Raw genomic sequence first — 25,437 nt, 5'->3', positions numbered from 1 at the left:
TTTTCCTTGTCTCAGGCCTGCCATTGCAAGGCCTGTGTGTGCAGTTTCACTGCCACCTCGACTTGCCATTTAAAAGTACTTGCCAAGCCTAGAACTCCCCTTTTTCTACATATAAGTCACCCTTAATGTATGCCCTAGGTAACCCCTAGAGCAGGGTGCTGTGTGGGTAAAAGGCAGGACATGTACTTGTGTAGTTATATGTCCTGGTAGTGTAAAACTCCTAAATTCGTTTTTACACTACTGTGAGGCCTGCTCCCTTCATAGGCTAACATTGGGGCTGTCCTCATACACTGTTGAAGTGGCAGCTGCTGATCTGACAGGAGCAGTAAGGTCATATTTAGTATGGCCAGAATGGTAATACAAAATCCTGCTGACTGGTGAAGTCGGATTTAATATTACTATTCTAGAAATGCCACTTTTAGAAAGTGAGCATTTCTTTGCACTTAAATCCTTCTGTGCCTTACAATCCACGTCTGGCTGGGCTTGGTTGACAGCTCCTTGTGCATTCACTCAGACACACCCCAAACACAGGGTACTCAGCCTCACTTGCATACATCTGCATTTTGAATGGGTCTTTCTGGGCTGGGAGGGTGGAGGGCCTGCTCTCACACAAAGGACTGCCACACCCCCTACTGGGACCCTGGCAGACAGGATTGAACTGAAAGGGGACCTGGTGCACTTCTTAGCCACTCTTTGAAGTCTCCCCCACTTCAAAGGCACATTTGGGTATAAAACAGGGCCTACCCTACCTCATCAGACACTTGCTGGAGAAGAAACCTGAACCAGAAACTACATCCTGCCAAGAAGAACTGCCTGGCTGCTCAAAGGTCTCACCTGCCTGCTTTCTACAAAGGACTGCTGCCTTGCTGTTGCCCTGCTGCCTTGCTGAACTCTTGTCTGGCTGTGAAAGTGCTCTCCAAGGGCTTGGATAGAGCTTGCCTCCTGTTCCTTGAAGTCTCAGGACCAAAAAGACTTCTCTCTTTTACTTGGACGCTCCGTGCGCCGAAAAGTTCGACGCACAGCTTGTTTAGCGGCGAGAAAAAAGCTGCACTCCGACGCTGATCGACGCAACGCTCTTGGGACGATCGAAGATCCGACGCACGGCCTCGCAAGGACAACGCCGCCCGACCTCTAGAGGAGAAATCGACGCGACACCTGCCATGAGATCGTAATTTCAACGCGCAGCCCCGCAGATCGAAGTCTAGAGGAGAAATCGACGCGACGCCTGCCGTGAGATCGTAATTTCGACGCGCAGCCCCGCAGACCGACGCGCAGCCGGAGAACAACCAGGAAAATCCACGCACAGACCCGGGACATCTGGTAATCCCCGCGATCCACAGAAAGAGACTGTCCGCGCGCCGGAAAACGACGCCCGACTTCCCCGCGTGGAAGATAACGACGCAAGTCCGTGTGTGCTGGGGAGAAATCGACGCACACACCCTTTTTCCACGCACCTCTTCTCTTGTGGCCCTCTGAGGAGATTTTTCCACGCTAAACCAGGTACTTGTGCTTGATGAGACTTTGTTTATATTCTAAAGACTTAAGACACTTTATATCACTTTTCAGTGATATCTCTACAATTTCCCATTGCAACTTTATTCTTTTTTGACCTACAATTATCCTGATAAATATTATATATTTTTCTAAACCCTGTGTGGTGTATTTTTGTGGTGCTATATGGTGGTATTGTATGATTTATTGCACAAATACTTTACACATTGCCTTCTAAGTTAAGCCTGACTGCTCGTGCCAAGCTACCAGAGGGTGGGCACAGGATAATCTTGGATTGTGTGTGACTTACCCTGACTAGAGTGAGGGCTTTTGCTTGGACAGGGGGTAACCTGACTGCCAACCAAAAAACCCATTTCTAACATTGGTGATCAGCGGTGAGGATAGGACTTGTATTTGTGCAGTGACATACAGTAGCTAAGTATTTCACTACCTACCCACAGTTGAAGGTCAACTTGGTTTTTATCTCTTTTTGAAAACCCAATTTTTTTTCCTGACAATTTTCAAAAACTAAATCCTCACTCAACATGTCTCTGACTGGGTCTCAGACAGGGGACTTTGACCTAGTCCAGTTGGATGCATATACGGTCAAACAACTAAGAGGATTCTGCAGGGCATTGAGGGTACCCACCCAAGGGGCCTCCAAAAAGGAGGACTTTCAAGTGGCGCTGAGGGCCTGGGCAGAAGCCCATTTAGAGGATGATGAGGAAGAGGAGCCAGAACATGGCCCCTCAGAGGAATTTTCACTATCTGTGGATGGTGTTACCACTGCAATTGTGCCCCCTTCCAGACCAGGGAACAGTGTCTCTATGCAAAGCCTGACCGCAGAGGAAAGGAGAGAGGAAAGGGAGTTCCAATTGCAAATGGCAAAACTGAAAATTGAGGCTCAACAGGAGGAGAGGAGGGCAGAGAGAGAAGCCAAACAAGCTGAGGCTGAAAGAGCAGCCAAACAGATTGAAGCTGAAAGAACAGCCAAACAGATTCAAGCAGAAGCTGAAAGGGCAGCCAAACAAGCGGAAGCTGAAAGAGCAGCCAAACAGGTGGAAGCTGAAAGAGCTTTGGCTGAAAAGAAACTATTGTTGGCTCATGAACTGAGTCTCAAGGAGCTGGAGATCAAGGCGAGACAGTCTGAATCCAGCAATAATGGTGGCAGCATACAGACAGGACCTGCTGGAGAAAAGAAGGTTCGTATACCCAACAATGTGGTGCCCAGTTTTGTGGTGGGAGATGACATAGATAAATGGTTAGCTGCTTATGAAGTTGCACTAAGGGCTCATGAGGTTCCTGAAGGGCAATGGGGGGTAGCTATGTGGGGTTATGTGCCGCCATTGGGGAGGGACACACTTCTCACATTGGATCAACCTGATCAAAACACATACCCACTTCAGAAAGCCACTTTACTTGCCAAGTTTGGGCTGACCCCTGAGGGATACCGTCAGAGGTTCAGGGACAGCACCAAACAAACCACACAAACATGGGTAGATTTCTTTGATTTCTCCAGTAAGGCAATGAATGGATGGGTGCGGGGCAACAAAGTAGCAGATTATAAAGGTTTATATGACTTGATTCTGAGAGAGCATATGCTTAATGCTACTTATACAGATTTGCGCCAGCACCTAGTGGATAGTAAGCTGACTGATCCCAGGAAGCTTGCTGAGGAGGCGGACCTCTGGGTTAGCACCAGAGTGTCCAAGAAGGTACCTGGGGGGGACTCCCACAAAGGTGGTCAGGGTTCCCAACAGAAGAAAGAGGGGGGAGATAAACTTGCAGATAAGGAACTCTCCAAAGGCCCCCGAAAGAATTCCCAGGGAGGGGGTGGCAACCCTTCCTTTTCCAAATTTGGGAAAAAGCCAGGGACATATGACAGGTCAGGGAAATCTAGCCCCAAATGCATGGAGTGTTACCAGTATGGTCACTACAAAGGCGATCCACAGTGCCCCAAGAGGGCACCGTCCACTACCGGACAGGCACCTGGGTTGACTAGTGTAGCGCTCGGGGGGGAGATGGACCCAAGTAGCTTTGGGGAGCAGGTAGAGATTTCCCTAGTGTCCCTGGGAGAAGGAGAAATGGTGCCCAAGGCCCACATGCCCAAAAATACTTCCAAGTACCGGCAGTGGGTCACCATTGATGGGCAGAAGGTGGAGGCTCTGCGTGACACAGGAGCCAGTATGACTACTATCAAGAGTCAGCTGGTGTCAACAGAGCAGATAGTACCTAATACATTCCACCAGGTCAGAGTCGCTGACAATCGCGAGAGTCACCTACCGGTGGCTCTGGTTCCCTTTGAGTGGGGGGGGGTCTCTGGTACTCTGAAAGTAGCTGTGAGTCCTGCCATGCCTGTAGATTGTCTGTTAGGCAATGATCTTGAGCACACTGCTTGGAAAGAAGTGGAGCTCAGGTCTCACCTGGAGATGTTAGGGTTACCTGAGTGGGTCTGCATGACCACACGGTCCATGGCTGACCGAGAGGGAAGTCAAGGGCATCTGGAGCCTGGAACGATGGCCCAGAGAGCTGCCAGGAGGAGGGACCAGGGGCACGGGAAACTGGCCCCAGAAGTTCCCACAGTGGCTGACGGGGCTCCTGAGGAGGAGGCTCCCGAGCCAACTGGGGAAGACATTGCCGCCCTAGGTGACTTACCTGAGCTTGCTGGCTGGCAAGTGGAGGGTGGACCCACCAGGGAGGAATTCTGCAAGGCTCAGAAAGAATGTCCCACTCTGGAAGGTTTGAGGAAACAAGCCTCAAACCAGGCAGCCGGCGACGCCTCTGGCACTCACCACCTATATTGGGAGAATGATCTCCTCTACAGTGAGCCTAAGGTTCCGGCCTTTGGGGCAGCACGCATGCTGGTGGTCCCCCAATGTTACAGAACCTTCCTACTGGGTCTGGCTCACGACATTCCCCTGGCAGGACATTTGGGGCAGGACAAGACCTTTAACAGACTTGTCACCCACTTTTATTGGCCCAAAATGAGGACACACTCAGATAAGTTCTGCAGATCTTGTCCTACCTGCCAGGCCAGTGGTAAAGCAGGCAAAAGGGTTAAAACCCCCCTGATTCCACTTCCTGTCGTTGGCACCCCCTTTGAAAGGGTGGGCATCGACATTGTTGGTCCCTTGGACCCCAAAACTGCCTCAGGCAACAGGTTCATCCTGGTTTTGGTGGACCATGCCACCCGTTACCCAGAGGCAATCCCTCTGAGGATCGTTACTGCACCGGTGGTGGCCAGAGCCCTGATGGGGATATTTACCCGTGTGGGATTCCCCAAGGAAATAGTGTCTGACAGAGGCACTAACTTCATGTCTGCATACATGAAGTCTCTGTGGGATGCGTGTGGTGTAACTTACAAGTTCACCACCCCGTATCACCCCCAGTCTAATGGTCTTGTGGAGAGATTCAACAAGACCCTGAAGGGCATGATTGGTGGCCTCCCTGAGGCCATGAGGCGTAAGTGGGACGTCCTCTTACCATGCCTTCTCTTTGCTTACAGAGAGGTCCCCCAGAAGGGGGTAGGGTTCAGTCCCTTTGAGCTTCTCTACGGGTACCCTGTCAGGGGACCCTTAAGCATTGTCCAGGAGGGATTGGAGAAACCTCCAAAGACACCCCCTCAGGATGTGGTCAGCTATATGTTGGCCCTCCGCAACCAGATGACCCGCTTCTGGAAAGAGGCCCAAAGTAACCTTGAGGCCAGTCAAGAGGTAATGAAACACTGGTATGACCAGAAGGCCACCCTGGTAGAGTTTCAACCTGGAGACAAAGTGTGGGTAATGGAGCCAGTAGAGCCCAGAGCTCTCCAGGACCGCTGGTCTGGCCCATTTGAAATAAAGGAGCGGAAAGGGGAGGCCACTTACCTAGTGGACCTCCAAACCCCTAGGAATCCCCTAAGGGTGCTCCATGTGAACCGACTAAAAGCTCATCTTGAGAGGTCGGAGATCAACATGCTTCTGGTCACAGATGAAGGAACGGAAGAGGAGAGTGAACCTCTCCCCGACCTCCTCTCTGCCCAAGAAGGTGATGGGTCAGTAAGCGGGGTCATTCTGTCTGACTCCCTGACTCTAAACAAAAGGAGACTGCTATGAGCTGTTGGAGCAGTTCTCCCCCCTGTTCTCCCTTACTCCTGGACTGACCCACCTCTGTGTTCATGATATTGACACTGGTGACAGTCTCCCTGTGAAGAGCAAAATTTACAGGTTATCGGATAAGGTGAAGGCCAGCATCAAGGAGGAGGTCTCCAAGATGTTGACTCTAGGGGTTATAGAGAAATCCAGTAGTCCCTGGGCCAGCCCAGTGGTGTTGGTCCCTAAGGCTACTGCCCCAGGTGCGAAGCCAGAACTCCGGTTCTGTGTGGACTACCGGGGTCTCAACTCAGTCACACGGACTGATGCTCACCCCATCCCCCGAGCTGATGAGCTCGTGGACAGGCTAGGCGCTGCCAAGTTCCTGAGTACGTTTGATCTTACTTCAGGGTACTGGCAGATCGCCCTGACTGAGGGGGCCAAGGAAAGATCCGCATTCTCAACCCCTGATGGCCATTACCAGGTCCGGGTGATGCCATTTGGGTTGAAAAATGCCCCCGCTACCTTCCAACGGTTGGTTAACGGGGTCCTAGCTGGCAAGGATGCCTTCTGTGCAGCCTACCTGGATGACATAGCTGTCTACAGTTCCAGCTGGGAGGAACACCTGCTTCAGCTCAAGGAGGTGCTTCAGGCCCTGCAACAGGCAGGCCTGACCATCAAGGCCAGTAAGTGCCAGATTGGGCAGGGTTCCGTGGTGTACTTGGGACACCTAGTGGGTGGTGGCAAGGTGCAGCCACTCCAGGCCAAGATTGAAACTATCAAGGCCTGGCAACCACCGCGAACGCAGACTGAGGTGAGAGCCTTTCTAGGCCTCACAGGATACTACCGCAGATTTGTCAAGGGCTATGGTACCATTGTAACACCCTTGACAGAACTCACTTCCAAGAAACAACCTAGGTTGGTGAATTGGACAGAGGCTTGTCAGAAAGCCTTTGACGCCCTGAAGGAAGCCATGTGCACAGCCCCCGTACTCATGGCCCCTGACTACTCCCAGGAATTTATCGTGCAGACAGACGCTTCAGAGCATGGCATAGGGGCAGTCCTAGCACAGCTGAATGAGGAGGGCAGAGATCAACCGGTAGTCTTTATTAGCAGAAGGCTATTACCACGGGAACAGAGGTGGAGTGCTATTGAGAGAGAAGCTTTTGCTGTGGTCTGGGCACTGAAGAAGCTAAGACCCTACCTGTTTGGGACTCACTTCCGGGTTCAGACAGACCACAGGCCCCTCAGATGGCTCATGCAGATGAGGGGTGAGAATCCAAAACTCTTGAGGTGGTCCATTTCCCTACAGGTGATGGACTTTACGGTGGAACATCGCCCAGGGGTTGACCACGCCAATGCTGATGGTCTCTCCAGGTACTTCCTTCCGCCTTAGCGATGAGAGCTCCCAGGAGGTCGGGTAGCTCTCCCCACTTTCAGCTGGGGGGGACACATGTTAGACCTGACAGCCTTAGGGTAGTCACCCCTAACTTTTTGCCTGCCTCCCTCCACTTTTTGGACACTGTTTTTGCTGGTTTATAGATTCTGCGCACTTTACCCCTGCTAACCAGGGCTAAAGTGCATATGCTCTCTCCCCTAAAACATGGTAACCTGGAATCATACCTGATTGGACTATTAATTTACTTATAAGTCCCTAGTAAGGTGCACTTTATGTGCATAGGGCTGGTGAATTAAATGCTACTAGTGGGCCCGCAGCACTGGTTGTGCCACCCACTTAAGTAGCCCCTTTTCCTTGTCTCAGGCCTGCCATTGCAAGGCCTGTGTGTGCAGTTTCACTGCCACCTTGACTTGGCATTTAAAAGTACTTGCCAAGCCTAGAACTCCCCTTTTTCTACATATAAGTCACCCTTAATGTATGCCCTAGGTAACCCCTAGAGCAGGGTGCTGTGTGGGTAAAAGGCAGGACATGTACCTGTGTAGTTATATGTCCTGGTAGTGTAAAACTCCTAAATTCGTTTTTACACTACTGTGAGGCCTGCTCCCTTCATAGGCTAACATTGGGGCTGCCCTCATACACTGTTGAAGTGGCAGCTGCTGATCTGACAGGAGCAGTAAGGTCATATTTAGTATGGCCAGAATGGTAATACAAAATCCTGCTGACTGGTGAAGTCGGATTTAATATTACTATTCTAGAAATGCCACTTTTAGAAAGTGAGCATTTCTTTGCACTTAAATCCTTCTGTGCCTTACAATCCACGTCTGGCTGGGCTTGGTTGACAGCTCCTTGTGCATTCACTCAGACACACCCCAAACACAGGGTACTCAGACTCACTTGCATACATCTGCATTTTGAATGGGTCTTCCTGGGCTGGGAGGGTGGAGGGCCTGCTCTCACACAAAGGACTCCCACACCCCCTACTGGGACCCTGGCAGACAGGGGACCTGGTGCACTTCTTAGCCACTCTTTGAAGTCTCCCCCACTTCAAAGGCACATTTGGGTATAAAACAGGGCCTCTGCCCTACCTCATCAGACACTTGCTGGAGAAGAAACCTGAACCAGAAACTACATCCTGCCAAGAAGAACTGCCTGGCTGCTCAAAGGACTCACCTGCCTGCTTTCTACAAAGGACTGCTGCCTTGCTGTTGCCCTGCTGCCTTGCTGAACTCTTGTCTGGCTGTGAAAGTGCTCTCCAAGGGCTTGGATAGAGCTTGCCTCCTGTTCCTTGAAGTCTCAGGACCAAAAAGACTTCTCTCTTTTACTTGGACGCTCCGTGCGCCGAAAATTTCGACGTACAGCTTGTTTCGCGGTGAGAAAAACGCCGCACTCCGACGCTGATCGACGCGACGCTCTTGGGACGATCGAAGATCCGACGCACGGCCTCGCAAGGACAACGCCGCCCAACCTCTAGAGGAGAAATCGACGCGACGCCTGCCGTGAGATCGTAATTTCAACGCGCAGCCCCGCAGATCGAAGTCTAGAGGAGAAATCGACGCGACGCCTGCCGTGAGATCGTAATTTCGACGCGCAGCCCCGCAGACCGACGCGCAGCCGGAGAACAAGCAGGAAAATCCACGCACAGACCCGGGACATCTGGTAATCCCCGCGATCCACAGAAAGAGACTGTCCGCGCGCCAGAAAACGACGGCCGACTTCCCCGCGTGGAAGATAACGACGCAAGTCCGTGTGTGCTGGGGAGAAATCGACGCACACACCCTTTTTCCACGCACCTCTTCTCTTGTGGCCCTCTGAGGAGATTTTTCCATGCTAAACCAGGTACTTGTGCTTGAAAGAGACTTTGTTTATATTCTAAAGACTTAAGACACTTTATATCACTTTTCAGTGATATCTCTACAATTTCCCATTGCAACTTTATTCTTTTTGACCTACAATTATCCTGATAAATATTATATATTTTTCTAAACACTGTGTGGTGTATTTTTGTGGTGCTATATGGTGGTATTGTATGATATATTGCACAAATACTTTACACATTGCCTTCTAAGTTAAGCCTGACTGCTTGTGCCAAGCTACCAGAGGGTGGGCACAGGATAATCTTGGATTGTGTGTGACTTACCCTGACTAGAGTGAGGGCTTTTGCTTGGACAGGGGGTAACCTGACTGCCAACCAAAAACCCCATTTCTAACATGTACCCATTCAAAATACTAATAAAGAACTCACTGCTTCAAGAATACTTCCCTGATTGGTCTAATACTGTTATATTTGAGGTGAACAGCGTTCCTCCCCCTTTTCTCACGGGAGGACCCATTGACCAAGTGATTCAACAATACTTCCAAATGTGGGGAAACCCAGAGATAGTCCTTTTTGCCACAGGAGAAAACACAAAATGCCAAAACTTCGCATCCAGGTACTGTCAATCCAAGGGCAATGCCCTATGGATCAGTTGGTCAGGGATATTTGCTTATGCTATTCCACCTCTCCCACTAATTTCATTTCTGATCAAAAAGATGAAACAGACCTTCCTCACCATGATATTCATTGCTGCCATGTAGGCACCTCAAGATTGGTACACAACACTGTTGGATCTGTCTGTAGTACCACATCACAAACTACCAAACAAACCAGACCTATTGACTCAAAAGAAACGTCAAATCACACATCCACATCCCAGCATACTCAACCTGGCGATTTGGCTTCTGAAGTCGTAGTTTGGCTTCTTACAGCTTCCATCTGAATGTATGGATATTCTAAAGGAAGCACACAAACCTACAACTAGACAGTGTTATGCGGCTAAATGGAAGCATTTTGTCCACTACTGTCAGCCTAAATACATTGACCTACTTAAAGTTTCAATACAGGATATTGTTTGCTATTTGCTACACTTACAAAAAGCAAACCTCGCATACTCCTCTACCAGGATACATTTAACAGCAATAACTTCTTATCTCCAAAACAGACAACATACTTCCCTGTTTAGAATTCCTGTTATACAGGCTTTTATGGAGGGTCTTAAAAGGGTTATTCCACCCTAGAGCCCCACCAGCTACTGTGTGGAATCTTATTATTGTACTCACACGACTTATGGGGCCATAATCTTAACCCATGCACTCTTGCCCTCTTTTGTTTTTATCATGGAAGGTTGCCTTTTTAGTAGCAATCACTTCATGTATTTACTTTAGAAGAACCTTTCTTCCAAAGTCACAAAAACAAAATAGTTCTTAGGAAAAATCCAAAATTACTACCAAAAGTGGTTTCACCTTTTCATATCAATCAGTCAGTGGAATTGCCAGTCTTCTTTCCACAGCCAGATTCAATTGCTGAAAGAGCTCTTTACAAACTTGATGTTAAAAGAGCTCTCGTACTTTATAGTCAGAACAAAAGATTTTAGAAAATCCAAGCAACTTTGTGGCCTTCCAACAACCTCACAAAGGTAATCCTATTTCTAAACATGGATTAGCTAGATAGATAGTAAAGTGTGTTCAAACTTGATATCTTAAAGCTAAGACAGTTACTAATACCTTCTAATATCTCATAAAGCACATTCCAATAGGAAACAATGAACTTTCATGGCATTCTTAGGGAATATACCAATCACAGACCTATGTAAAGCAGCCACATGGTATACACCACACACGCTACAGCTACAGATGCCATTGAACGGAAAATGTTACTTTCTCAGTAGACATTGGTTCGTGGCATGTAGTGCTGTAGATTCACACGTGCCCTCCGTCCTCCCCGGAAGCCTGTGGCCGCTGTAGTACTGTATATTGTAAATATGTATATACATTGCATGGACATATCTTTTCTTTACTAAATATCTACATATACATCTGTACACTTTGTACTTTACCCTCCTGAGGGAAAACAATCTAACAAAGGACTCAATGCCCATGCGCAGTATCACCGAGAGGAGGAGTCACTCAATCCTGTGACTCGGGGAAAAACGTCCTTGAAGAAAAACAACTTGTAAGACTCCGAGCCCAACACTAGATTGCGGACTTATACTTATGCAAAGCATGTGAACCTATAGCACTACATGCCATGAACGGATGTCTACTGGGTAAGTAAAATGTTTCACACATATATGTGTGTGTATATATATATATATATATATATATATATATATATATAATGAAGCACATTCCAAAAAGGAACTCCTGCCTCTCCAGGTGCAATCTGTGTCCTTCCTACAGATGACTTTATGTGCAGGCGTAAAGTGTAACTTGTTCAAAATGCAGGAATCAGCCAAGCTAATCCTGTCTAATAATTAGCAACAACCCAACTGTGTAACTCAAAAGAGTAGTTTGGATTTTTGTGAAATCACAAAAAGTAATAAATCTTCTCAAATTCAGAGTGTATGTTTTTATGATTCGGCAGGGGTATAACTTAGTCAGTGGGATTCAGGTGTGGGCGTTGAAAGGGAGTGGGCTCAAATTTCCAAATTAAAAAAACAGTGGACTTCAGGGGGAATGGATGAGGTAAATATTCGGCATGGGTTATTCTCATGAGGAACAGGGTCAGTACTAATTTGCACTAGGTGGGTTTTTGGGGCTGATTTAGAGTTTGGTGGGCAGATGCTTCATTGTAACACTGACAGAGTACCATGTCCACCAAACTCAAGATCCACCACCTAGTTTTGAGGCAGGCGGACTCCAAGTTTTATGCCAATTGAGTAAAATTTACTTCCTCCTATGGCCTGACAAAGTTGCTGCCGTGGAAGATAAGCCACCCGACCGTTTACCCAATTTGGAGTGGACAGTCAGATTGCATTCATTTTACTGTCCCTCACAGCCAGATATAGTCTGGCGATGAGGGACAGTTAAAAACATAATTTACCCTCACACCAGGAAAGAAAGCTCCCCTAGTGTGGGTGGTCATTAGTTTTTTTATTTATTTTGCAAAAACAAACTCCTACTTCAGCGAGTTTGTTTTTGAAAAATAACTCTTTGAAAAAGTTTGACGGCCATCCTTCATGTTTGACACAGCCTTTCGGCACACTTTTCCTATATAGACAGGAACTGCCATGATGGCTGTTCCTGCCAATGGATAAAGATGTTTGTGGTGCTAGTGGACATCTCTGTATTTGGTGGGCGGAGTAAAGGCAGTAAAGTCCTCCTCTATCCTTTCTACCTTTACTGCATCTGTAAGGCCCTAAGTAAAGGCCTCTGACTAAAGTGGGTGAAAAACACTGGATGGAGTGCTACCCCAAGGAATTGCCAATGGTTAGACTATTTGCAAGCATTCGTCCCATCACCTTTTGCCTATTTGATTCACAGCAGTATACCTGGAAACCTACGTATGACATAGATTTCCCAGCCTACTGCTGCCGATGTTTGTGAATTCTAAAAAGAAGTACATTTGCATCCATTCAAGGAGTACTTCTCTGGATGCAAATTTGCTACTTTTATTGGTAATCAGCATGCACCAAACCACTGCTGGTGCCGAAAACAGCGTGACTGCCTGCACACCTACAAATCCTCTGATTTCCCCCTGCTCCTTAAGGAAATACAGCGCTCCCAGCTCAGCATATTAATCTTTTATTTTATTACAATTCATTCTCAGGCATAACGCATCAACGTGTTTCGGTCCCTCTCGGACCTTGATCATAACAGGTGCCATAATTACTCGCAGTGTTAAACATATCACAACAACAAATACAAAATAACAACATAAAAAATGACCATTTCTCTTTCTCGAACATCTTTCAACATCCTGTCATCCCAGTGTATGTTTTAGCACATAATTTCCACAATATTAATTTCAAATCCATTAACTCCATGAAATAGAATTAAGAATGGAAAGACAGAACAATACCCACAAAAATACATATGATGTATTCCCCCCAGAATTTCTTGTGACAGCATTAATATCAACTTATACCACATCCACATGAGCTTCAGAACTGTAAGAAAAAAATATATATATTATAGCTATATCTCATTCTCACTAAACCAAATTATTTTTCAATCGGTTAACTGAAAATCCCACTCAAATGGACTACAGCATGTTTTCCTCTAACAAGTCATGAATAGCTTTTTTTTTTTTTCTTTTTTTTTTTTCTGTATCGACTGACAGTTCCTCATCTTCTGAAAAATGGCATCCTAAAATACACAAAACAAATATTAGTGAAAAGTCCCCTTATTTATTCTGGCTCCCTATGTGAGGAGAATAAAACTAAATAAACACATGCAATTCAGAGTCCACATTCAATCCATTAGGTTCCTGTGCATCCAATTTCAAAATGTATCTGGCTTCTATTCTACGGAGAGGTTTCTCTCTGTTACCCCCTGCCCCTAATATTTTCGGGGACCGTGTCAATCACTGAAAATTGCAAAGAATATGTGTTACCATCATGTATTTTCCAAAAATGCCTAGCAAGTGCCTAGCTATTATCTATATTCTTTATAGCTCCTAAATGTTGTCAAATCGTTTTTGTGCTGGCAATATTGTGCTTCCAATGTAAATGTTATTAGAGCCACATTTTAACATGTACACTACAAATTCACTCTTGCATGTCAGATGCTTCTTAATTTTAAATTCTTGGCCAAATAGTATAGAAATTGAAGTGATGTTTGCACCAAATTTGCACACCTTACATTTATTACATTTGTAAAACCCCGGTAAGGGTGTTGGGCTCGGAATGTTACAAGTTGTTTTTCTTCGAAGATGCTTTTTCGAGTCACGAGATCGAGTGACTTCTCCTCTCAGTGATAGTGCACATGGGCATCAAGTCCTTTGTTAGATTGTTTTCTTTTCACCGTCTGGTTCGGACGCGTTTCCTCTTGATCAGGTGAATCTTGATTCGGTAATTCAGAACTTATTCTATTCTTCCTATAATGTCGTCGGTATTGTTTCCATCTATACTCAATCCGATTTAGACGGTTGCGATTGAATTTATCACCCTTACAACGGCAATGCCCTTTAAGGGCCTACTTCAATGTGAATCTCATGGAACAAACTCAGTTTCGATTCTGTCCTCGGTGTCCCGCTAAATTTCCTTACACCGATCAGCATTCTGTGTGCAATCTTTGTCTATCTCCAGACCATCAGGAGGACAATTGTGACACCTGTAGATCTTTTCGATCGAAAAAGACTCTTCGGGACCGTAGAGCTTGTCGTCTCGAAATGGCGTCCAGATCCACAGAAGACACACTGGATATCTTCAATGAAGAACATGCTCAGGAAGAAGTTTGGCAAGGGTCACTCAGACTCCGATGAACACTCTGATGATGACAGCCACTACGTGCCTCCGGCGAAGTACATGAGTACAACTGCCCCATCGCACCCCACAAAAAATATTAAAAAGACTCCAGCACTAGTCGTCAATCTACCACTGCTTTCGGGCCATGGTCGGGTTCGACAAATTCCAGATGATCAACCTTCGGGTTTGGCACCGAGATTTAAGACTAAGGTGCACTCAGCATCAACCAAACAGACTCCTACACCAGCCTCTGAGTCGAGCCAATAATGTGAAAGCACATCTTTGGAGCTGAAAAAGATCTGCAACATCTTTGGAGCTGAAAAAGATCTGCAACATCTTTGGAGCTGAAAAAGATCATAACATCTTTGGAGCCCAAAAAGATTATAATATCTTTGGAGCTGATACTTTCGGTTCGACCAAAACAAATTTTCTGAGTCGAAAGCCACGGGTAGTAAACTACTTCCACCCAGGATCCCATAGACATTCAATCTATTTTAGAGGTGATGGACACCAAACAAAGAAACATACTTATTCAAAAGGACACAGGAAGAATAATTGCCTCCCCTCTAATGTCCTTTAAAAGGAAATTTACTTTTAAAGACACTTTAAAAGATGCACCTCCATCAAAGAAGGTCTTCCAGGACAAACAACAGGGAGAGGCTTCAAAGCAGAAACAGCCTTCAAAACCACATTCTCCTATTCTTCCTTCCAAACCACCTTCACCACCATCCCCTACATATGAGGCACAATTATCACCACATACATCCTCAATTTCACCCCATAGAGATGATCTTAGTGATGACCAGCAGGATACAGATCCAAGGGATACATTGAACTCTGATCCCATTTTATCAAATGACCCTCAGTTATATCCTCCCAGACCCTCACAAGCAGACACTACAGCATACAATCAAGTAGTGGCTAAAGCTGCAGCCTACCATAATGTGCAAATACACACTGATCACATAGAGCAGGATTTTCTGTTTGACACACTAATATCAACACATAAGCAATACGAATGTCTTCCTATGCTCCCAGGCATGCTCAGACATGCTTCTGATATCTTTCAAGAGCCTGTTAAATCTAGAATTATCATTCCTAGAGTGGACAAAAAAAAATAAACTAGCATCCCAGTTGTCCCTTCTTGCACAAACAATTTGGAAATGGGCAATTCACAATTACATTCAACTACTAGCAGAGTATATCCCAGGGATACACAACCAACTAGCGGACCTCTTAAGCAGGACGCAGCAGTAAATACACAAATGGGAAATTCACCCACAAGTGATTCAACAATACTTTCATATGTGGGGAACCCCAGACATAGACCTCTTCGCAACAAGCGAAAATGCAAAATACCCAAACTTCACATCCAGATACCCAACCCTTGATCCAAGGGCAATGCTCTATGGATCAACTGGTCAGGGATATTTGCTTACGCTTTCCCCCCTCTTCTACTAATTCCATTTCTGGTCAACAAGATCCATCATAACCCCCTCTTTATGATACTCATAGCTCCCACGTGGGAACGACAACACTTGTACACAACACTATTGGATCTATCTGTAGTACCACATCACAAGCTCGCAAACAGATCAGACCTATTAACTCAAAACAAATGTCAGCTCAGGCATCCCAATCCCAGTGTTCTCAACCTGGCGATTTGGCTCCTGAGGTCATAGAGTTTGGATATCTACAGCTTCCATCACAATGTAAAAGAAGCGCGGAAACCTACAACCAGACAGTGCTATGCAGCTAAATGGAAACGTTTTGTATATTATTGTCAATCCAAAAATATTGATCCACTTAAAGCATCAGCACAGGATATTGTCTGCTATTTGCTTTATTTACAAAAGCAAATCTTGAATATTCATCTATTAAAATTAATTTAACAGCAATATCAACCTACTTCCAAAACAGACAACATACTTCTCCGTTTAGAATTCCTGTCATAAAAGCTTTTATGGAAGGCCTCAAGAGTTATTACACCTAGAGCTCCATCAGCTCCTACCTGGGATCTTAACACTGCGCTCACAAGGCTAGTGGGTCCACCATTTGAACCCATGCATCTTGTGCCCTTCAGTTTCTATCATGGAAGGATGCTTTTCTAGAAAGAATTACTTCCTTAAGGAGAGTTAGTGAAATTCAAGCATTCACTTTAGAAGAACCTTTCTTCCAAATTCACAAAAATAAAATAGTACTTAGAACAAATCCAAAATTCCTACCCAAAGTGGTTTCACCATTTCACATCAATCAGACAGTGGAATTGCCAGTCTTCTTTCAAAAGCCAGATTCAGTTGCTGAAAGTGCTCTTCACACTTTTGATGTCAAAAGAGCTCTCATACATTATATAGATAGAACAAAAGATTTTAGAAAAACTAAACAGCTTTTTGTAGCTTTTCAGCAACCTCATAAAGGTAATCCTATTTCAAAATAGGGATTAGCCAGATTGGTAGTGAAGTATATTCAAACTTGCTATCTTAATGCAAAAAGACAGCGATTTAATAACTCCTGAGGCACATTTTACTAGAAAGAAAGGAGCTTCAATGGCATTTTTAGGAAATCTACCAATGGCAGACATAAGCAAAGCAGCACATGGTCCACACCACACATATTTACTAAACATTACTGTGTGGATGTGTTATCTCGCCAACAAGGAAATGTTGCTCAAGCAGTGCTTAAAACATTATTTCAAACTATTCCAACTCCTACAGGCTAGCCACTGCTTATTTTAGGATAGGACTGCTTTTCAGTCTATACAAAGCATGTGTACCTACAGCTACACATGCCATTGAACTGAAAATGTCACTTACCCAGTAGACATCTGTTCGTGGCGTGTAGTACTCCAGATTCATTCCCCCCCCCCTCTCCTCCCTCGAAGCCTGTAGCTGTTGTAGTACTTTCTTTATGTAAATATTTATATGCACTGCATGGACATCTTTTCTTACTATATATACAGCCTTAGGGTGGTCACCCCTAACTTTATACCTGCCTCCCTCCACTTTTTGGACACTGTTTTTAGGACTCTGCGCATTTTACCACTGCTAACCAGTGCTAAAGTGCAAATGCTCTCTCTCTTTAAACATGATGACATTGGATCATACCCAATTGGATTATTTAATTTACTTAAGTCCCTAGTAAAGTACACTTTATGTGCAGAGGGCCTGTAGATTAAATGCTACTAGTGGGCCTGCAGCACTGATTGTGCCACCCACTTAAGTAGCCCCCTAACCATGTCTCAGGCCTGCTGTTGCAAGGCCTGTGTGTGCAGTTTCACTGCCAATTCGACTTGGCATTTAAAAGTACTTGCCAAGTCTAAAACTCTCCTTTTTCTACATATAAGTCACCCCTAAGGTAGGTCCTAGGTAACCCATAGGGCAGGGTGCTGTGTAGACAAAAGGCAGTACATGTACCTGTGTACTTTACATGTCCTGGTAGTGTAAAACTCCTAAATTTGTTTTACACTGCTGTGAGGCCTGCTCTTTTCATAGGCTAACGTTAGGGCTGCCCTCATTTACCGTTTGAGTGGTAGCTTCTAATCTGAAAGGAGTAACAAGGTCATATTTAGATGGCCAGATTGGTAATACAAAATCCTGCTGACTGGTGAAGTTGGATTTAATATTACTATTTTAGAGATGGCCTTTTTAGAAAGTGAACATTTCACATAAATCCTTCTGTACCTTACAATCCACGTCTGACTAGGTTTAGTTGACAGCTCCCCTGTGCATTCACTCAGAGAAACCCCAAACACAGGATGCTCAGTCACACTTGCATCCGCTGCATATTAAATGAGTCTTCCTGGGCTGGGAGGGTTGAAGGCCTGACACTTACATGTCAAAGGACAGTAGCCTGCCCTCACACAAAGGACTGCCACACCCCCTACTGGGACCCTGGCAGACAGGATGGAACTGAAAGGGGACCTTGTGCACTTCTAAGCCACTCTTTGAAGTCTCCCCCACTTCAAAGGCACATCTGGGTATTTAAACAGGCCCTCTGTCCCTACCAACTCAGACACTTCCTGGAGAGGAGAACCTGAACCAGAACCTGCAACCTGCCAAGGACAACTGCCTGGCTGCCCAAATGACTCACCTGACTGATTTTCTGAGAAGGACTGCTGCCTTGCTGCTCTCTGGCTGTGCTGAGAAGTGCTCTGCCAGGGCTTGGATAGAGCTTGCCTCCTGTTCCCTGAAGTCTCAGGACCAAAAAGACATAATTCCTGCAAGAACTCCCTGTGTGACGAAAATCAACGCACAGCCTACATTGTGGCGAGAAAATCACTGCACGCCGAACCAGAATGATGCAGCCTGACTTCGCAAGGAGAAGATCGGCACAGCGCCAGCGTTGCGACTGGAAATTCAACACAGGGCCCACTGGATCGATGCAAAGCCAAGCTAGTACGACGCAGCCAGACTTCCTGAGAGGAATAGACGCAGCGCCTGCGGTGCAGTAGAAATTTCCACGCAACGCCCAACGGATCGACGCAGCCCCTGTGACTTTGTCCTGCAAGCGCTGGATTTCAACGATTCGTCCCCGGGGCGTCCGAAAACCCCGCAACCCAATGAAGATCCCAGTTTACGTGCCGGAAATCGACGCAAAGCCTGCCCTATGTGAAAATTCAATGACTCATCATCTGTGTGCGCCGTAAAAATCGACGCACACCTACCCGTTTTCAGCGCGTCTCCTCTGCGGTCCCTTGCTGAGAATTTTAATGCATACCAGGTACTTTGTGCTTGCAAGAGACACTTGTTGCTTTTTAAGAGACTAAAGACACTTTATATCATTTTTACAGTGATATTTCAACATATACTTATTGCATCTTAATCGTTTTGACCTGCATCTTATCAGATAAATATTATATATTTTCCTAAACACTGTGTGGTGTATGTTTGTGGTGTTCTACTGTGTTATTGCATGATTTATTGCACAAATACTTTACACATTGCCTTCTGAGTTAAGCCTGACTGCTCAGTGCCAAGCTACCAGAGGGTGGGCACAGGATAATCTGGACTGTGTGTAACTTACCCTGACTAGAGTGAGGGTCTTTGCTTGGACAGGGGGTAACCTGACTGCCAACCAAAGACCCCATTTCTAACAACATGTATCTACGCGTGGCATCTCCGCACCGGACCAGCGGTGGTGCCCGACATCGGACGCATGCCACTGCATCTTAGTAGCCCCACTCTCTTCCTTCTTGGTGGAAGACAGGCACTCCACAAGCGAATAAAAGATGATTGTTTATTAACTGTTGCATTTGGTTAATAAACTACTATCCTGTCTGTGGGGCATGTGGAATGTCCATGTGGAAACTAAACTCTATTGGCGACATTTCTGATAAGACATTACAATTCCCAACTTGTGTTCTCAGCCCCCTTTTAAGGGAAACACCTTCTTATTCTAGTTGACTGTTAAAACCGTCAAACATTGCTAAAACAAAACTTTCTTTGGTAATCCCATTTGTTTCAGGGCTCAGAATTGGTTTAGCCCCTAACCCTGTGTAGCGTATGTAAAACATTAAAGGGGACCCTATAGTGTTGAGAAAACACAGTTCTCTTCTAGTTCTGCATTTCTATCAAGCACCAACAATAGGTGTTCTAGAATGATGCATTGTTTGATGTTGTCAGCTGGGGTTATGAGCTGATGTGATTGCATTTAAGAGAAGGAGTGGCCTTGCTTTAAAGGGAGTGGAGCTGAATCATGGCGGATCATTTGGCCTCTGCCTTCCCAGGGATTCTTGAAGGTTACACCCACTTCACCTGCACATAAAGCCCTCCACATGGTTTTGTAGTAACTGAAAGAAACCTGAGTTCTTAGCTTGACTTCCCCATTTGTCCTAAGTTATGTGTCCCTGGGTTTTCTCTTGCACTATATATGCAGACGGCACTGAGTTCGGTGTGGTCAGTGTTCATTTTCCCACTACAAATCTGAAAAGTAGAGTCCAACCAAGGCACAGTATTTGGGCCAACCTCATAGACCAGTAGAGGCAGCCTGGCCTTCAGCCATTCTGTGTGTCATGTTTCAGCTAATGATAGTGTACTGCCTAGGATTGCCAGCTCATGCCATTTGATCACTACCATATCCTTTAGTGCTGGGCTTTATTGGACATACTCGTGTGTTCTGGGAACTGTAGCCTTCGGTTTTTCATTGAACCAGCTATACTTCTCCTCCAGATGATGATTTGTGGTAAGAAATTATAGGAGTGATAACCTGTTGCAGTGGACCTGGGAGACAGATAGGAATGGGGAAACAGAAGCGAATCAGGCTCAGATCTGTTTGTCTACCATGGAGGAAACATATCTGATATAGTGCTACCAACTAAGGTTGCAACCAAAGTTATTCGACCGAAGAATTCTCCCTGGTTTTCCCCTCATCTGCTATTTGTAAAAAAGGAATGTAAAAAGATGGAGAGAAGATGGAGGAAATCCTATGATCCTGAGCTAAAAAAAGCTTATAGAAGCCAAACCCGTTCCTTCCTTCGAGAACTTACAGCGGCCCAGGCCGCTTACTATACAGTGAAGATTGAACAGTCCTCCGGCTTCCCTAAAGAGATCTTATCTATTGTTAGGGAAATGACTCAGCTTCCATCAGGGATAGCCTCTAATGTAGGCTCAAAGAAGCACAGCAATGAGCTAGCCCATTTTTTCTTGTAAAAGATACCGAACATTGAAGCCTCCCTTTCGGTCAGTTAGTCTAATTTGGCCCATAGGGATAATGGAATCCTGAGTTCGGAGGGATCAACCCCTGGGGCATATTTTTCAGTATTTCAGCCTATTGAGGAAGAGGAGGTACATCAATACCTCGTCTCAATTAAATCAGGTTCCCTTCTAGACCCATCTCTTCCAGCTACGCTGGCCATGGGCTCAGAAGCCGTAACACCTGTTTTAACCAAGATTATCAATGACACTTTGTCTTCAGGTTGTATTCCCCATCATTGGAAACATGCTGTGATTAAGCAATTGCTGAAAAAACCTACTCTTGACCCGGCTCTATTTGAGAATCTGAGACCCATTACCCGTCTTCCCATTGCCTCTAAAATTATGGAGAAACATGTGAATTCCCAGGTGTCAGGTTTCCTGGAGAAGTACAACGGCCTTCATGATATGGATTTTAGACCCTTTCATAGTACGGAATCGGCCCTCCTAGCTGTTACTGAAGATGCTAGACGCCGTCTAGATGGAGGCGGCTATGCAGCTATCATTCTTCTAGATTTAAGTGCAGCATTTGACTCAGTGGATCACGAGATTCTGCTACATAGAGCTGCTAAAATGGGCTTTGAGGTCAAAGCCCTTAAATGGCTGACAAGTTTCCTCTCGCATAGGATGTTTTAAGTTGTAAATCAGTCACATTATTCAGACACTTTCTCCTTAATATGTGGTGTTCCACAGGGCTCCTCGCTAAGTCCTATGTTATTCAATATCTATATGGCCTCTTTGGCAAAGACTGTTGAACCTCATGGATTATCTCTTATCTCCTATGCGGATGATACTCAGTTGGTCTTCTCCTTCTACACTAACAGCAATTCACAATCGGCCGTCCTTTCCTCCTGTCTCTCGGATATCGCGGGTTGGATGCTGGATATCAAATTATAACTAAATGATGGAAAAACTAGGTGTTGCTCTTTCCTCCCAACCCGCCTTACTTGCGTCAGTAGGATTAAATACTCTTCCCCATCAAAAGATAGTATTAAGAGTTGGGGTTTCTGGCTGGATACTCAACTCACTATGGAATGCCATGTAAAGAAACTAGCCTCTTTTTGCTTTTGTGCACTGAGAATCTGTAGGAAAATTTCCCTTTCCTCCCGTTTTTGGCTAAAAGGCTTATTGCTCAGGCCCTAATTCTTTCTCGGTTGGATTATGGTAATGTTTTGTTTATGAGCACCCCGAAATATATGTCCTGATGAGGTTACAGGTAATTCAGAATGCTGCTGCCCGCATTCTGCTGGGTACCCCGATTCATATCTCAGCAAAACCTGCCTTGGCCACCCTTCATTGGTTACCTGTAGAACAGCGTATACAGTTTAAAGCAGCCTGTTTGGTTCATCGTTCTCTTCACGACAAAGGTCCTGCTTTTTTTAAACAGATTATCACTCCCTATATCCCTCAACCTTTGCTCAGATCTTCCTCTGCATCCCTGATTAGCGTACCCTGCTATAAAAGAGCGAGATTGAGAGGTAGATCCTTAGCTATTAGGGTTGCCCAACTGTGGAATTATGTCCCGGACGAAGTTCGGTCAGTAGATTCAGAATTCTCTTTTGGGAAAATTCTGAAAACTGCTCTCTTCCCTCTATAGGTCTCTTGATGGTTGTTTCTTTTCTGTTTGGTCCTGCAGTAGCGCTGGGAAGCCTTTGGCAGCCATGCACTTTTTAAAATCTAAAAAAAAAAAAAATTCTATCATTGTTTATTTATGTTCTTAAAACAAGAAACTCTTGATTTATATATGTCGTTTTCTGATACTTGTAAATAAAACTCACAGTTTCTATAACACATTTGTTTCTGGTGCTGTAAATGGGTGCCTCTTGTCTAGGTGTTAAAAAAGGTCCATGATCATTGGGGCAGGGAAGATATGTAGAAGGATGGTTTTGTTAACAAAATATTCTGTTCTGTACTTCAAAAGCAAATCATTCTTGAACATAAAATGTTTTTTCTTGTAAGCAATAAATGGAAAGATCTATGGAAACCTTCATGGCTTGACAATGATAGAAGGAGAAAAGACAAACTGGTACTTGATGGGGCTTGGAAATGAAATTGACATGCACACAGTCCACTTTCATGCTCAGAGTTTCCTTTTCAAGGTTAGTACAGATTTTATGTATTTTGCAATCAAAAAGATGTGTATCCAATTGTAATGATTGTGAATGGTGAAGTTGTTTTTGTAACATACTAATGTAGATTCACTGTGTGAAAGAAAGGCACCTAAATTTGTGACTTGTACCTCAAGTTCACTACAGACCAACATATTGTTCTAACTGAGCCCTGACGCCACACTGTCTTAGTATGTGAAGAGGATTGTTTTAGCTCCAGTGTGCCAACCATTTAGACCTAACCTTGGTAACTACTTGTGTGCCATGTGTTTCCCTAACCTTGTTATTCACTATGACTAGTAAAACATCACTAAGTGGAATGTAGAAGGTTGGAACACTGGGGGAAGTAAATTGTAGTGGAACTGCTGGACGTACCTATCCATTTATCTTGTTCTGCTAAATAAACTGCACAAGCCACAATATCAGTGAGGTGGACAGCAGTGTCTTCGTTTCTAGTTTAAAACTGCTCACCTCACCTTAACAAAATAATAAACTAAATTTGATTTAAATGAATAATAACTGTCAATTGAAAAGTACAAGTGCAATACTAGAATACATTATATTACATATTCCTTGAATTTTGAAGGCTTCTTGTGACAACGTGCAGTTTTCATACATTTTACTATTAGGATCTGCTCCACTAGTTACTAAACATGCAACATTTTTTGCTGCAATCCTAGTGTTAGCCCTAATAGATCCTTCCAAATCAATTGACCTGCGAGGCCCATCTGTATGCGACAGACCCATAAGCATATTACTATCAACTATGCAGCAATCAACTTTTTGTTACAATCTGCTACATTATTTTAGATCATGCTGCCCTTTAACCCCATCACCACACAAGGACACTTCATTGAAATTCCACAGCGCCACCCTTTACTCTAACTGCATTCTTGACAACCTCAATTAATTGCGTGGGATTAGACCTTGTGCAGTACTTTTACCAGAATCCCTTTTTTTCTTCGATCTAACCCAATCACCTTTTCATGCATAAAATGTATTGTTTTGTTCCTTTTCTTATTGTCTATTAAAGTCTTCGTTTTGCATTTGTGATTTTCCGCAGCATTTTTGATTTTGTGGTAATCAATTTCAGAATCCTTACCACACTTATTTTTTTAACCTACCAAGGTGTAGCGCCGCGCAGCGCGTTCTCAGGACGCGGCGCGCCCCGAGTCTTCTTTGTACAGCGCGAGGCCCCAGATATTATTTTGGGCCTCGCTCTGCCTTCTGTGGTGTCCCTGTTCTCCCCTGACCCCTCCTTACCTGTTTCTTTTTCTTTCTTCTTCTTCTTTTTCTTCTTTAATTTTTCGAGGCATTTTTTGTCCTTTCTTTATGTCTTTCCCCCTTCCCATGTTACCTTTTTCTTCCCAGCATTCCTTGGTCCCTATTTTCTATGGTTCCTGTTCTATTCTATCATATGTACTTTTTCCCTATCTAAAATGGTGTCTTTTTACTTCCTGTTGGTCACTTCCTGTTTCTTGGTATATAAGGGCTCTGTTTTCTCCCTTTCCTTGCGCTGCATCACTTTCTGCTCAGATTGTGTCTTCGCTCCTGATTCTTAGCCTTCGGTTCTGAATCTTTTCAATTTTGCATTTACCTGCATTTTGTTCCTGTTTGATTCCTGGTTTTGTTTTCGTTTCAGGAATCCATTTTTTGGAGGTTTTTTCCCCTTTATTGGGGTTTTTTCCCTCTGGCACTAATTCTAAAGGGCACGGTCTGTTCTTGGCGTTTCCACTGCCTGCAGCACCGTGGCTACTAGAAAGAGTCGCCCCTTTCTGGGCCAAAGCCGAACCCTCAAGACCTACGCCACTAGATCTGCGGTTTCCAGGCGCCAGCAGCACGTGAGTCGTGACAGAATGCAGCGCCAAACCATTCCGACATCTTCTGATAATGGATGACACAGTGGCGGCGGCTGCAGATCATGATTCATCTTTTTTGACTACTATTCAACAACAAGCTCAGGAATTGCAACAATTGCGCAACGAGAATGCGGTCTTACGACAGGCTTTGGCCTTCCGCAGTGGCGATGTTCCGACTATCTCCGCCTCAACGCCTCGCTTCTCTGGTGAACCAACTAAACTGCGTGAATTCCTGGATGCATTAACGGTTTACTTCGCCTTCAGACCTAGCCAATTCTCTCATGACAGGACAAAGGTGGGATATCTTATTAGTGCATTATCCGGTCCTGCCTTGGCCTGGGCAACCCCGATGGTGTCATCCAACGATCCAGTATTGTCGGACTATTCTGCCTTCGTGACCCGCTTCAAACAAATGTTTAGTCGCCCAGGATTGGAAGCCTCGGCAGAGGAAGCATTATGTGATATCCAGCAAGGTTCCCAGGATGTCCTCCGATATATTACACGTTTCTGTCAATTAGCGGCAGAGACCACTTGGGTGGAGCGTACCCTGGTAACTTTGTTTCGCAGAGGACTTAAGGAAGAAATTAAGGATGAATTA

General features: G+C 45.1%; 1 protein-coding gene across 1 annotated transcript in view; it reads left to right on the top strand.

The window, feature by feature from the left end:
* Positions 1–25,437, top strand: part of HEPHL1 (hephaestin like 1) — a 420,608-nt gene that overhangs the window by 353,017 nt on the left and 42,154 nt on the right. Inside the window, exon 17 of the mRNA XM_069202431.1 lies at positions 22,832–22,971. Within this exon, the coding sequence (XP_069058532.1) occupies positions 22,832–22,971 (140 nt within the window). The remainder of the gene's footprint in view (positions 1–22,831; positions 22,972–25,437) is intronic.

Source organism: Pleurodeles waltl, chromosome 8, assembly GCF_031143425.1.
Source record: "Pleurodeles waltl isolate 20211129_DDA chromosome 8, aPleWal1.hap1.20221129, whole genome shotgun sequence".
Classification (NCBI taxonomy): Eukaryota; Metazoa; Chordata; class Amphibia; order Caudata; family Salamandridae; genus Pleurodeles; species Pleurodeles waltl.
The sequence above is the reverse complement of the archived record's forward strand: the minus strand, read 5'-3'. Positions and strand labels throughout refer to the sequence as shown.